This window comes from Podarcis vaucheri, assembly GCF_965113315.1.
Source record: "Podarcis vaucheri genome assembly, chromosome: 10".
In the NCBI taxonomy this organism is placed as follows: Eukaryota; Metazoa; Chordata; class Lepidosauria; order Squamata; family Lacertidae; genus Podarcis; species Podarcis vaucheri.
Window position 1 is genome coordinate 3,341,753 of NC_138748.1, and position 15,450 is coordinate 3,357,202.

The 15,450-nt window shown below is 43.6% G+C and overlaps 1 protein-coding gene and 1 long non-coding RNA gene across 4 annotated transcripts in view; one reads left to right on the forward strand and one right to left on the reverse strand.

Annotated features, from left to right (window-relative positions):
• The window catches only part of BEND7 (BEN domain containing 7), a 51,092-nt gene extending 40,881 nt beyond the window's left edge, over window positions 1–10,211 (reverse strand). Inside the window, exons 1-2 of one of the 3 annotated variants that reach the window (XM_082240137.1) lie at window positions 9,929–10,211; window positions 2,475–2,558 (exon numbers count right to left, since the gene is read on the reverse strand). In XM_082240137.1, coding sequence (XP_082096263.1) covers window positions 2,475–2,558; window positions 9,929–9,989 — 145 coding nt within the window. In that variant the 5' untranslated portion in view covers window positions 9,990–10,211. Of the gene's footprint in view, window positions 1–2,474; window positions 2,559–2,991; window positions 3,016–9,928 lie in introns of those variants that run through there. The other 2 variants (XM_082240139.1, XM_082240138.1) reach the window with 2 other exon arrangements.
• A 918-nt stretch (window positions 10,212–11,129) lies between these two features.
• On the forward strand, window positions 11,130–14,531 carry LOC309541928. The gene is made up of 2 exons (XR_014224013.1): window positions 11,130–13,313; window positions 13,997–14,531. It is a non-coding gene; the product is annotated as an uncharacterized lncRNA (long non-coding RNA).
• The last annotated feature ends 919 nt before the right edge of the window (window positions 14,532–15,450 follow it).

Sequence of the window (15,450 nt, forward strand, 5' to 3'; positions counted from 1 at the left end):
ACTCCACCACACTCCTTGGCAGCAAATTCCACTGTCAAACAGCTCTTACTGTCAGGAAGTTCTTCCTAATGTTTAGGTGGAATCTTCTTTCTTGTAGTTTGGATCCATTGCTCCATGTCCGCTTCTCTGGAGCAGCAGAAAACAACCTACTACTGCTAATTTTTTTCTGATTGACTATGGTTAAAAATATTGTTTTGAGGACAATGTGCTTTGAGGGTACACATCCTATACCCATTTATTTGGGAGTAAACCTCACTGTATGAGGGACGCGGGTGGTGCTGTGGTCTAAACCACTGAGCCTCTTGGGCTTGCCAATCAGAAGGTCGGCAGTTCGAATCCCCATGATGGGGTGAGCTCCCTTTGCTTGGTCCCAGCTGCTGCCAACATAGAAGTTCAAAAGCACGCCAAAACAAAGTGCAAGTAGATAAATAGGTACCGCTTCAGCGGGAAGGTAAATGGCGTTTCCGTGCGCTGCTCTGGTTTCAGTGTTCTGTTGCGCCAGAAGCGGCTTAGTCATGCTGCCCACATGACCTGAAAAACTGTCTGCGGACAACGCCGGCTCCCTCGGCCTGTAAAGTGAGATGAGCGCCGCAACCCCAGAGTCATTTGCGACTGGACTTAACTGTCAGGGGTCCTTTACCTTTTTAAACCTCATTGTACTCTATAGGATTTACTTCCAAATAAGCATGTATAGAATTTCACGATCATTTACACTATATAGCCCTTCCCTACTGCAAGCCCACTTCACTCATTTTATTCTGGCAAAATGAAGTTATTGGTCTACCAAAATCTAATTCATCAAAACAAAAATGTAGTAAAACACACAGACACCTGCACTGCAGCATATTTCAGTCCCACTTTATATCAGCCATAAACATCTCTGCTTTCTGCACCTCTTCAAAATAAATTCACATTGAAGACTGCACACAGTGTAGCATTCAGTTTTATGAAACTATAAAGTTCTTCATTGTTAATTACACAGATAAATGTCTCATCACACATTTGGTTACCAGGATTGCATAATTAGTTTTCTACATTAACCTTTCAAAAGCAGAATCTCAATTGCAAGTTTAAAACCATTGTAAAAATTGTTTACAACAGACCTATGTTTCCCTGTGCTTCTAGAAAGCAATGCATTCCACAGAAGCCAGAGGAAAGCAATATAAGCATTATGACTCTTAAGAACTTTTAGCAATGGAGGGAGGTTGATAGCTCTATGGAGTCTTTTTTGGGAGACAAAAATCTGAAACCCATTAAATAAAGTAAAATAAATTCACACCTTGCCATGCTATGCCAAAATAACCCTTAACACTATGGACAAAGCCAAAGGCCTACCACAAGCGACGTAAAAAAAGATGCTTCAACTGTTAAAACCACAAACAGAGAACAGAACCAATGCACCTTTGTGGGTTTGCATAACAGATTCAGAAATGTTTATCTACCACCATATCTTACCATGCCGCTGATGTCACAGTACGTGAGTCTCTGGTGACAGCCACACTTTCTCCAACACAGCCATTTTACCAGGCCCAGCAGGGGACTTTGTGAGACCACTGCACAGCACAACATTGGAGGGAAGTAGCTCATGTGTAATAAGAGTAGCTGTTGCCCCACTTGAAGGATCCGTGTGGCAGCAATGAATGAAATTAAAGAATTCTGTTTACAGCAGTGAGGCACTGAATTCTGCAGTGTCTGATTCTTCTCCATAGGAGAACTTAAGCACTTTTATGGTTAACTGTTTAAAATCTTTGGCATTAAGCAATAAATATGTTTTATAAGATAGATCAAGAGCAGCTAGGATTCTTCTGCATTACAGCAGGTATGAGCAGTTGAACTATAGGGGGTCAGAATCATAGTAGGGGCAATCATGACAGTTATGAGCAATTCACTGATAAAGTCCTATCTAGCTTCAGTTAGGAAGACAGTAATATTTCATTATTTTCTTTACACATTTTGGACCCCTGATTTAATTTAATTTGGCTGTGGTTAAGATAAGTGCCATGTTTGCAGAGGTGAAGGGACATTATATTAAGACAACACAATAATCCCACCCATGGCCAAAGCAAAACCAAACAAATAGTGGCTTCCTGGAAATTGAATTTCTGTTATCCAGATGTCAAAGATGTAATGCCCCAATTACACAAACTATTGCCAGTGAAGCATGCCAGCAAATATGCAATGTAAATGGGTTGAGCACAGAGCTGCAAACTACATAGTCAGCATCTTGTTCTCTGGGTGAGTGATAATTAGCATTGTGGGTAGACACTAATAAACATTTATGTCTCAAATTACAGCATTCTTCGCAAATGTTAATAAAAGATATGCTGGCAATTGGCAAAATAGAGAGACATTTCAAAAGAACATCCTATAAAACAATGGCGACTACTTCCTATAGGCATGCAGTAATTCTCACCCACCCACATGCTTGCTGCCACAAATGTGCCATTTAGAAATTAATCAACGTGAGAACATACCTAAATAAAATTGTTGCGCTTCTTTGGCCTCCCCATTAACATCATTACTATAGTCAGGGATCTTGTATGCCTCATGGTGATAATCTGGAATTAAAAATAGGGAGATGAATTAGAATTCAAGTGATCTGGAAAAAAATGAACACTGAATACGATGTTACAATTTTATCTCATAATCTCCCAGTGTATCTGCTTTTTTATTCCGTGCAGTCAATGAAAACGTGCTCTGTGTCAGCCCTCCCTAAAAACAAATAAAGCCCTCTGCTTTTGCTGAAGGCACTTAACCAAAATATTTTCCATTTTTCAGCAAACAGCTATGTCTGGGGGTTCAGTTGTGGTGTTCATTTTCACAATAAATTAATATAGCAGACACCAACTATCTGGAGTGTTGTCTTTTGCTGTGTCTTTCAGAATGCATGGGAGATTTTGACAGAAATGAAAAGTGTGCCATCCTTACAGACAAATAGAAATTTGTAAGTCTTGCCTGATGACAAAATTAGTGGGAAGCTCAATGAATAACCTTTTAGCTCTTTGGCCTTTTATCTGGGAAGGTTGCCAATGAATTCTAACGGGAGCAGATCAGGCTCTACGAATGGAAATTAATAAAAAAATTCAAATAAAACTGAATACATATAATGAATGTAGAAGCTCCCTTTTTATCACAACTACATAGTGAATAAGTAATAATACCTATGCAGGCAGGTATATGCAAGCAGAAAAAAGGAATTATGGCAGGCATTTATAGGAAGACTATATTCCTGGCTTTTGTTTCTGACCCTACTGCTAGCACACTCTGTCCTTAGGCTTGCAGTTGACAGATTAAATATTCAGAAATAAGGAATCTTCAGTAACAGTGGAGTCTGGTATAAGGAATATCCATTACATCCAATGGAAGTGTGATCTAATGTCAGAACAAAACTAGTTTATTGACAATCTATCTCCTCTATGCAAAAATATCAGAGAAATCAAATGATGGGTCCCTAATCCCTGCTCTCATCAGCAAAGGTTAGTGGTGACTGGGATAGTTCAGACAGTAGAGCATGAGACTCTTTAATCTCAGGGTCATGGGTTGAAGCCCCCACCCCCATTGAGACTAGATAACCTGACCCTTGGGTCCCTTTCAACCCTACAATTCTATCATTCCATGACTGAGTTTGCCTTGAGTGACTACTCAAGATGTTTACTTATGGAGGGGACACCACGTTTTGCATGTTTGTTCTTCTCACTGCTGTAGAGCAGGAGGTTCACAAACTTCGTTGCTCTGAGTCTCTTCAAAGTAAGAAAACAACTAGACAGATGGTTCTTCTAGCAGGGCTCACACTTGTCCTCAGTTCAGAGGCCAGCAATCAAAAAATGATTGAGGGTCTTAGTCTGCATGAACTCACAGAATGCTTTGAAGTCCCTAGGGAATAAAAAGGTTACACAAAAGAGCTATCGTCCTCATAGGAGTGATCACAAACACAAGGGATAAGGCATTACAAATCTAGCACATTACATTAAATTATTGGCACTTAGCCTACTGGCCCAACTAGTGAACAATGACACCCTAAGATAAAAAAGGCCACAGCAGAAATAGAGAATATGAGCAACATAAGGGTAAGACAAAGAGTGGTATACCCTGAGTTCAAATCCTACTTCAGCAATCTATTCACCGGGGGGGGGGTGCTTTAGGCAAGACACTACCTGCCAACCTCAGCCTTTCAGGGATGTTGTAAGAGTCTAGGAGAAAGACTACATAAACTCCAGCTCTTATTAAGTTCTAGGAATAAGAAAGTGTAAAATTAATTCTGGACACGTTTACTGAGAAGTCAGTCCCACTGCCTTCAAAGGAAATGATTTCCAAGTGAGAATGCAAAAACTGACAGCCTAACTCATTTTTACAGCCTAATCCTAAGCACATTTTTGCAACAGGATTTATGTGGTCTTAGGGAAGTGTTATGCACAAAAGGAGATGTATATATTTAAAGATCCCAGGGTCCCTGGAATTGATGGTTTCTTCTGTTCCCTGCCTGAAATAACCACACTTTTATTCTTTAGTATCAAAATGCCCATCATTAGGGTGTCATGGGCATACACAGAGGTGGGGAGCTGCACTGCAAGGGCCACTAAGGGGTGAGTACCTGCTTATGCTATTCCCACCACTGAGGGCTGAGTCACCAGTGTCAGCGTGCCCAAAGCCAGGATTTTACATTTCCTTATTACAAACTCATGCAAACCACTCAGCTTATGTGAAAGAAAATCAACAGATGCACTTGAGGACACCACCATGGTAGTGGTAAACCTGCCCTTGGCTGATGGGAGTTCCAGCCAGTGCAAGTCCTGCCTGTGTAGTCCATAGAGCGGCTCCTTCATCTACATCGTCTCATGGTGGTTGTTTCTTCATCACACGAGCGTGTACCACAGGGGTACACCCAATGCCTGCAGATACCACGGCACCTACAAGGTTTTAACTGGTGAGCTCTCTTTTGAAAAAAGAAGTAAGTCTCTTTCTTCCCTAGAAAGTAAGGTATGGGACAAAATGTGAAGGTACCTTCTAAACAATTTCTGTGAAATGGCAGTGAGTGTGGTGTGGCCACTTTGTACATTTTTTCTGGTACTAAGAAATGTTCTCTGTTGTTAGACAGAAACAGCATCACTGGGGGGGGGGGGTTTCTACACAACGAAGGGCAGTAGGACAGAGCCAGGCCTGTGCAGAGCTTGTCTGAGGCCTGGGGCAGGAGTCTTGTCCATGAGACGCTCTACGCTAGTACACAGTAATGCAGGTCCATATTTTAGTACTGAAGGCCTGCAGTGAATACAGTTACACCCATTAAGTCTCTGGGCAGCTGGGAAGCCCAGGGCATTCTTGGCAATGCAGCATAAGCCCATTAGGCCCCTGGCAGGACCCCCCGGGTATACTTAGCTCTTTGAGGCCCAGGGCAGGAGTACCCAGTTGCCCCCCAACCCTCTGTACGGGCCTGGAAAAAGCTAGTTTCCCATAGTAAGTGGAATGTCTCCAAGGGTAGCTGTCCTCCTTATTTTGTGTTGTGCCATGCTCCCCATGGCAGCCATTTTGTGTTATGCCTTCCCCCACCCCAGCAGTTATTCTGTGGCTGGCATCCCAGAACTCTCTCAAAATTCAAAAATTGTGTCCACCGGTCCAAAGAGGCTGGCTATCCCTGGTGCAACAGAACGTTGGGAACTGGGTTTTAGACAAGAGAAACAGAGCGACCAGATCCATTACTTGAATCATGCTAGACAGGAGCACACGATCCATTCAGACATTTGCACTGGGGAGAAAGGAATGGAACTAAGAGTCTGCACTATGTTCACAATTTCTAGCTTTCACCAAGGCAATACGGATTGCTAAACTCTAAATGCAATTTTGAAATAAAGATTTAATATTACAATAAGTGAGCACACAGCCCCTGAGCCAAATGCAATACACAATATTCCTTGGCTAGGAAACATGCCTGCACTGACAAAAATATAAGAAGTAACTACAGTTTGTCCTCCAAAAGTTCAGAACAGACTCTTCTGTTTTTTAGATTTTAAAATAAATTAATGCTTCTACTTGAAATTATTATTAGATTTAGGGCCTGGTTCAAGATTCTAAATATCTGGGCATGCGGACACCACTGAATAGTATTGTAAAGTATTGCACCACTGAATAGTATTGTAAAGTATTGCACTTGGGCAAAAAAAATGAGAGGCACAAATACAAGATGGGGGACACCTGGCTTGAGAGCAGTACATGTGAAAAGGATCTAGGAGTCTTGGTTGACCACAAACTTGACATGAGCCAACAGTGTGACGCGGCAGCTAAAAAAGCCAATGCAATTCTGGGCTGCATCAATAGGAGTATAGCATCTAGATCAAGGGAAGTAATAGTGCCACTGTATTCTGCTCTGGTCAGACCACACCTGGAGTACTGTGTCCAGTTCTGGGCACCACAATTCAAGAAGGACACTGACAAACTGGAACGTGTCCAGAGGAGGGCAACCAAAATGGTCAAAGGCCTGGAAACGATGCCTTATGAGGAACGGCTAAGGGAGCTGGGCATGTTTAGCCTGGAGAAGAGGAGGTTAAGGGGTGATATGATAGCCATGTTCAAATATATAAAAGGATGTCACATAGAGGAGGGAGAAAGGTTGTTTTCTGCTGCTCCGGAGAAGCGGACACGGAGCAATGGATCCAAACTACAAGAAAGAAGATTCCACCTAAACATTAGGAAGAACTTCCTGACAGTAAGAGCTGTTCGACAGTGGAATTTGCTGCCAAGGAGTGTGGTGGAGTCTCCTACTTTGGAGGTCTTTAAGCAGAGGCTTGACAACCATATGTCAGGAGTGCTCTGATGGTGTTTCCTGCTTGGCAGGGGGTTGGACTCGATGGCCCTTGTGGTCTCTTCCAACTCTATGATTCTATGATTCTATGATTCTATGAATGTCTCTCTAGCTGAATGTAATACAGGAGGCACCATACAGTATCCTAATATATCAAAATCACAATGCACTATGCACTGACTGCACAACCTCCATTCATTCCAATTGGGCTCATGTGGCATCCAGTGTTCCCACTGAAACTAATGCTATGCTAACCTGATATTGGCGAGAGTCACAATCATATACAATTAATTGAAGCAGGAGTTCCAGGACGGCAGAGTACTACAGATACTATAAACTTGGTTGAATTCCAGATAATCTTCTAGCATTTATATCATTTTGTCCCTAATCAGATACAATAAATAAAATGTGAGCCTCCTGAACATCAGCAATTTGTAAAATGGCTTGTTGCTTACACTGTTACTTAGAGACCACATTCTCCAGGTTTATGAAGTTTAACCTCCAAGTTCATCTGGGTGTCAGAGACATTCTCAATGATTTTCCCCACACCTGTGGAACTCACGTCCTTTGCATTAATTATGAGTCTGAGAAGACTTGCAATACCTTCTCTTCACTGGGACAAGTGCTAATCCTTTATTCTATCCCTTGGGCTGGGTTTCAATAATAAAGAAGATTCATATTATAATACTTAAGAAGGTTCACTAGACTTTATGCTTCAAACAATGCAACAGAAGACAATAAGGGTGTATGATTTATGACTCAACCAATGAGACTGACAGGCAATACCAACAGACAAGACTCAACACACAGTCATTTGGGGGAAAGTTTCAGCAAAGATTTATGCCACCCTTTTGGCATAATTATGACATTGAGCCACCATACACAGTTCTTTCTAGTGTGGCAACCATTCATGAGATTTTTTTGCTCGTTTCCAACCTGTGCTGGTACTGCAGTTTAACATGTCCTCGGAACCTTTATCTTAAGCCCAGACTCCATGAGCAGTAATCACATTGAATGTTTAAAATAGTTATTTTTAACTGTTTTTACCTATAATTTAATTGTTTTATTCTTTTTGTAAACTGCTCTGAAGTTTTTTTTTACAATCAAGCAGTGTATAAATGTTATGAAAATAAATACAAACATATAAAATTGTCAAAGTATCAAGGAGGACTATGCATAACATTCAATTAAGTTTTACTCAGAGGAGATATATTGAAATTAATGGATCTAACTTAGCCACAGTCATTAATTTAAATAGATCTACTCTAAGTAAAACTTAGGTGAATACTACCCTACCCAACTACTGTGTCAAAATAGGAAATCAGTACTATATCCAATCCAAATAAATCATGAACAGTTTGAGTCACATGAGTGTTAAGTTTAAAAGCTGCAATATATAGTAAACTTCACATAATATAACAATTAGCAGTACCCTGTCTGTCATACTCTCCTTTCCCTGGGATATTATAGTCCAGGGCCTATCAGATCCATGACAGCAAACAAGACTTCTCTGTATTCCTGATGTTATGATTCGAGCAGAAGGAACAGGCCTATTGCTAAGGAAACACCTACCAGGGAAACATCAACTACAGTGGAAACAAATCCTCATATCAGTCAAATAAAAACAACAGCTCAGAAGTGTCAGATGAACCACACACTTTCTAAAATTGTAAATTTTAAAACTGCTTTGTGCACCATCTACTTATTTTTTTTTAAATCAAAACATACACACTTCAATAGGGAAAAGAAACCATTTGTAGAACTGGAAGTCAGATAAAATGCTATGTTGAATATTTTAACCCCTGAGCACTGAACGTAATTTGCATTTACTTCTTATTGCTCAGGACTTATTTGAATCTTATCTTATGGAAACGTATGCGTTCAGCTACTTTTATATACTATAACTTAAGAATAGTTGAAAGGCAAGAAGTTCTGAAACAAATCAGTCCAATTTTCACTGTATGACAGTTCCCTTACATTAGTCTTTGCTTGTTACTCTCCAACAGTACAGCAATCATGCTATAACCACAACCCCTTGGTTAAAAAAGTAAACTTCAATAATGTGTTGCCATAGGCTTAAAAAAAAGAGAAAACCAACGTTTACGTTATCTATTCCTTCTCATTTCTTTATTTCAGAAATCTTATACTGTATCCAATTTCCACCACAAATGACAAGTTAAAGAAGAGTGTCTGAATTATTTAATGATGAACTATCAAATAAGAAGAAGAGTAACAGCAGCACTACCCTCTAAATTACCTGCCCTCAACTTATCATGCAGGGCACATACGCAGTTCATGGAGATATTTGCGTTCAGTGCTAAGGACCTTCTCCAGCCATGTTTTAAAGTCAAATGAAATAAGAGTACAAACCTCCCAAGGAGAACACCTGTTATACAACACCAAGGATCTATCTATCTATCTATCTATCTATCTATCCACATACACACACCCCTTAGACGAAAGTGAAAGGGCACATTTTTACACGTTTCCTGCCATTATTCTGCTTAGAGATCCGCATTCCTCTCCCGAGGAGCTCACACGGGAAGGACAAGTTACCTGCCCCCCCCGCCCCGCGCCCGATCCTGTGTGATTTCACGGGCTGCCTTGTGGACGCGTGTGCTGAAGGCAACCTCCGCCAAGCTCCTCGTCTCAACGCGTGTCTGGGCACAATCGGTCCAGAAGGAAAGGGAGAAACAAAGCTGAAGACAGCGAGCGCACCGAGAGGAATTCAGTACTTGAAAAAGGAGAAAGAAACAGGTCCCCCTCTCCCCAAGTACGAAGGTTTCGTTATGTCCCTGATTTGAGCCTTTATTTTTCTTTTAAAAAGGCATTCACCGCGAAACAAGACCTAACTTTATCATTATGTGTCTCATCCGACCGAGGAAAAAAAGTGTCCATTTTATTAAAATGGAGAAGGAGAAGACTCCCCCCCCCCCCATACACAACACACACGCAGCGCTTCCAGCGTTAATACAATTAGGGAGTTTAAATATTGAGAGGCGGACAGAAGGGAATGGCACCTATTTCATAACATCCTGCTCTTCCATGAGGTCTCCTTCTTCTTCTTCTTCTTCTTCTCCTCCCCAGAGACGAGCACAAATCCCACACCAACAGCAGCACACCAACACCCCGTACCTTGATTGATCAGTTTAAAGCTTTGGGATTTCCTGCTTCTCTTCCTCGCCGTAAACTCCATGGTGTGTGAGCCCAGGCGAGCGAGGGGAGGCGGCGAGGAAGGAGGGCTGCGAGGCGGAGGGCGAGCGCGGCGCGCAGCAGCACCACCAGCAGCCGCCCCGCAAGACGACCGAGGGCCGCCTCTCCAGGCAGCCCGAGACGAGCGGGAGACGCCGGAGAAAGAGGCGCAGTTCGGGGCGCGGGGCAACTTGGCTCCGGACTCGCCGCCGCCCAGCCCGTTCCAAACTTTGGCGAGGGGCTGCTGCCGGCCGGCCGTCCCTCCTCTCCCGCCGCGTCGCCTGGCCGGCTTCGGCGGGGGCCTCGGGCCAAGCGGCGGAGGCGGAAGCGGCGGCGCCCGGGATCCCGCTGCCACCTGCTGGGGAAAGCCCAGGCCAGGCGCGCCCGGCGGCGGATGTGACAGGCGGGCCGCCACCCCGAGGCCGGCTGGCGAGCGCGCGCCACGCCGAGGACCGGGCGGGGAGGCGGAGGGAGAGGCGGGGAGAGCCGCGTCCTGCTTGCTAATGGCGGAGGCGGCGCCGCCTGCCCTCCTCCCGCGCGGGGCGCCCGGCAAGGGGGCGTGGGGCTGTCGCGGCGGCCAGCCGAGAAGCGCCATTTTGTGCCCTCCCCCCTCGGCCTCGCGCTCCTCCGACAGGCCGCCGCCGCCCGCTCGCTCCCTCCCTGGGCGCCCAAGCTCCTTCCCGGTGGCGGCGGCGGCGGCGGCGCGTGAGGAGACGGTGGCGGGGCGAAGAAGACGCGCGCGCCTCTCCATAAGCAAATGGCCTCCTCGTCCCTCACGACGCGCCGCCGGGAACTCTTGGCCAGGCCCGCCGGGGCAGCTGGCGGGAGGACGGGCCCGGGGCTCCGCGGGGAAAGCGCGCCTTGGAATCGCAAACGCCCCCCCCCCCAAAAAAAGAAAGAGAGCCCCGAGGGCAGCGCAGGGAAAGAAAAGGAGGAGAAACGCGCAGGCAGTTCTGGGGGGGGGGGCGGTTAATCGGCGGGGGGAAATGCTCGTCGCAAAATAGAGGCGCGCACATAACTTCCTCCAGCAAGCACAATTCATTCTCCACGAGTATAATAGAGCAAAATCAGATTTAAGAGATAAAGGGCGTTAATTCGTCGGAGTCCGGGAGGGTCTGGTGCCGGGCGGCAGAGGCCCCAAGGCTTTTGTGTGTCAGGTGGATTTTGCAACCGCTGGGCTGGTCAGAAGATAACATGACTAAGTCATGTTAGACAACATGTTAGACAACATGACTAAGAAATACTGTATGTATTTATTCCTAAATTGCTCGTCAAAAATAGCTATTATTTCTACCAAGCATGTTCTTCAAGTACTGCAGATTACTTCGAAGCAAGCAAAAACAAGGTCTGTGGCGCCTTAAAGACTTACAAATTCAACAGCAAGTCAAGTAGATTATTCTATTAAAAATGAACAGTAAACTTCACTATTTGGCCCAAGATTTACATTTCTGTGTATAAGACAATGTTTTTTGCCCATTCTTTTTGACCCCAATTGGGTGTTGTCTTATACACAAATGGGGAATGCACAAGGGTAAAACACACACACACATTAATGACCTGTCTGTGACTGCCATGAAGAAGCCGCCAGAACCACAAATTATTTCACCTGGCGCTGTTTTGGGGGATGCTGCCTCCTCCTCAACCACTTTGGCCAACTTCCCCCAAGAAAGCTCAACAAGGCAAGGGTGCCTTGCAGGTCGGAGCTCCACTGCTGCTTCTGCCAACCGTTACAGGCTGTTTAAAGTATTGATTTCTTAATTTTGGGTTCAAAAAAATAGGGGTCGTCTTATACATGGAAAAATACTGTAAATCAACCTACGACAAATCCGTAACAATGTTCATTTCATATTTTATAGACTCAAGTAGGACACATGCCAAGTAGTTACATTTTGGTTGGAGGCTTCATATGTATTGTTCTTTAGCTATGTATTTTCAGTAATGCAACCACTGAAATACAGTTGATTGGAATATCTCTTTATTTTTTGCATTGAACATTGATATTGGATTGGTGAATTTTAAAATGAAAAAATAAACAGTTACTGCTATGCTATTTTTTTTTTGGACTTTAGACACCAATCAAGAAGGGTTAAGAAATGTAGTTGCAGCTGTTGTTATTAATAGACATTTTACAAGTTTTAGTAAACAAAGAAAAGAAATGACTGCATCAATGAAGGAACAGTTTTAAACATTCTTAACGCAACAAGTACAGTGTTACACTGCACAGTTAATAAGCAGCATAAATTATGTTGTTAATTTGTGATACAGCATCCAGGTTTTCCTTCTTCACAGTTCTTACCATCTTGTTTTTCTTTAAAAGGGGGCAGGGAGGGAAAGTTTTAAACCAGCGTTTGCTCTTATCTTTCCCCGCACTGCCGAGGTGCGGAACCGTTTGCAGTCCAAGGGCTGGATACCCTTTTGAGTGAGGGAGGCGGGTGGCGCTGGGGTCTAAACCACTGAGCCTCTTGGGCTTGCCGGTTTGAATCCACACAGTGGGGTGAGCCTCTGTTGTTTTGTTGTCAAAAAATTACTAGTTTTCCACATTTATAACAAACATAACATATAAAACACACAAAACACATCACAATACTAAAGAAAAAAACAAAACAAAAATATAAACACATGACTTCTAAAACCCCATTTAACTTTCATTGTTAGTTGACTTCCTCAAATCCCCCCTTACTGAATTTCATTGTATCAAACTTGTAACAGTTCTCCAAAATCATATTTCTAATAAAATTAACTCTTTCAATTTACTATCTTCTTCTCTTTTCTTAATGATCTAAATCCATAATGTTTTACAGTTCATTCTTATTCTAATCCTAAGCCTGTTTGATACTTTCAAGTGACTTCTAATTATCTTATGTTACAATATTTGGCTAAATAGTCTTTGAATTTCTTCCATTCTTCTTGAAACTCCTCTTCTTTCTGATCGCGGATTCTTCCAATCAGGTTGGCCATCTCCAAAAAGTCCAACATCTTCACCTGCCATTCTGGAGCCTCTGTTGTTTTGTCCTAGCTCCTGCCAACATTCGGAAGCATACGAGTGCCGGTAGATAGATACTACTGTGGCGAGAAAGTAAACAGTGTTTCCTTGTGCATGGACTCTGGCACTTGTCAGTGTCCTGTTGCATCCCGTTGCACCAGAAGCAGTTTAGTCATGACCTGGAAAAGCTTTGTGCAGACAAACACTGGCTCCCGTGGCCTGAAAAGCAAGATGAGCGCAGCACCCCATAGTCGCCTTTGACTGGACTTAACCATCCAGGGGTCCTCTACCTTACCTTTCCCTTTGGGGCAGCTTTCTGGAAGCAACAGGCAAGTGATGGATGAGGTGAGAGGCAAAAGTGTGAAGCCCCATGAATGTGAATTACTCCATTGCACTTTATTAGGTATATATTTGCTAAAATTTCTGTGCCACTAACATTGAGGAGGAAGATATGGCAGTAAACAGTCGTGCCCATCTGAAGTCCTCAGAGCTGGCCACAGGGGGTTGACTGGGTGGATCCAGGAAGTGAGCAATACTTCAAAGGGAAATACCACTTGTATTGAAGGAGTAGAACATCCCCCTTTGAGGTGCTTCACCTTCAGGCATGCTTGGAGAAAACTAATTACTTGGATCCATTCCAGTCTGGCTTCACCTTGCCTTGGCCACCCTGGCTGACATTCGTTGGGAGAGAAATGGGGGAGTGTGACTCTACTTGTCCTTGATCTCTCTGTTCGGCTTTTGATACTGTCAGGGAGGTTGGAGCATTGTTCTTCAGCTCCTATCTTTAGCGCTGTTTCCAGAAAGTCGTCATGGGACACCACTGTTCAGCAACTGGTGTCCCGAAGGGTTTAATCTCCCCCCCCCTCCACACACACACTATTTAATACCTATACGAAGCCTCTGGGACACGTCATCAGGAAATTTGGAGTAAAGTGTGGGAAAATATGTATAATGAATTGAAAAAAATGTTGAAATATACATTTATAAGACTGTATAGAAACCAGAGGCCTTTCATCTTGGAATAACAGGTTTGGAATTTTTGTATGCCACAACTGCTGCTCGAACTTTACTAGCTAAAAAGTGGATAACGCAAGAACTACCAACGGTGGAAGAATGGCAGATGAAGATGATGGATTTTTCAGAGCTAGCCGACCTAACCGGAAGAGTCCGCGACCAGGAGGAGGAGGAGTATCAGGAAGAATGGACTAAATTTAATGATTACTTAGTTAAATATGTCAAGTTAAATTAATTGGAAACAGCTTGCAGTTACTCAGTGGGCTTAGGATTTTATATAAGTTAAGTGATGAATTAATATGTTTAATTTCAAAACGAAAAGATCTAAGGATGTTAATGTTCAAGTTAAACTTTATAAGAACTGTGAATTGGAAAACCGTTAAAAGGATATGCATTGAAATTCCACCAAGGGGAAGCGAGGAAGTCACTTAAGAATGTTAAGAAGTGCAATTTTTAATAAGGTTATGATTTATGTTTGTTTGTTTTATGTGTTTGTTTATAATTCTGTGAAAACCAATAAAAAATTTTTTTTTGGGGGGGGGAAGGAAATTTGGAGTAAAGTGTCATCAATACATGGATGACACCCTGTAGGCCGGCTCTATCTGTTCTGTCTGAATTGGGAGTGACTTTTGGTGGTGAAGAGCCAATAAATTGATGGTGGATCCTGAAAAGACAAAAGTGTTATGATCCAGGAGGTGGGCAGTCCTGAGTGATGTTACACTCCCCTGGGAGGAATAGGTCTACTAGGCAACCTAAGGCCTGGGCGCCGGCTGTGGCCCAATTGCCTTCTCAATGTGGCCCATGGACGGTCCGGGAATCGGCGTGTTTTTACATGAGTAGAATATGCCCTTTTATTTAAAATGCATCGCTGGGTTATTTGTGGGGCATAGGAATTCGTTCATTCCACCCCCCAAAAAAAACCATATAGTCTGGCCCACCACATGGTCTGAGGGACGGTGGACCGGCCCATGGCTGAAAAAGGTTGCTGACCCCTGGGTCTACAGCTCAATTCAACGCTCCTGGATTCAATAATAATAATAATAATAATAATAATAATAATAATAATAATAATTTATTTATACCCCGCCCATCTGGCTGGGCCTCCCCAGCCACTCTGGGCGGCTTCCATAAAAACCAAAAATACAATAAAATATCACACGTTAAAAACTTCCCTGAACAGGGCTGCCTTAAGATGTCTCCTGAATGTCAGGTAGTTGTTAATCGCTTTGACATCTGCTGGAAGGGCGTTCCACAGGGCGGGCGCCACTACCGAGAAGGCCCACTGCCTGGTTCCCTGTAGCTTTGCTTCTCGCAATGAGGGAACCGCCAGAAGGCCCTCGGCGCTGGACCTCAGCGTCCGGGCAGAATGATGGGGGTGGAGACGCTCCTTCAGGTATACTGGACTGAGGCCGTTTAGGGCTTTAAAGGTCTGCACCAACACTTTGAATTGTGCTCGGAAACGTACTGG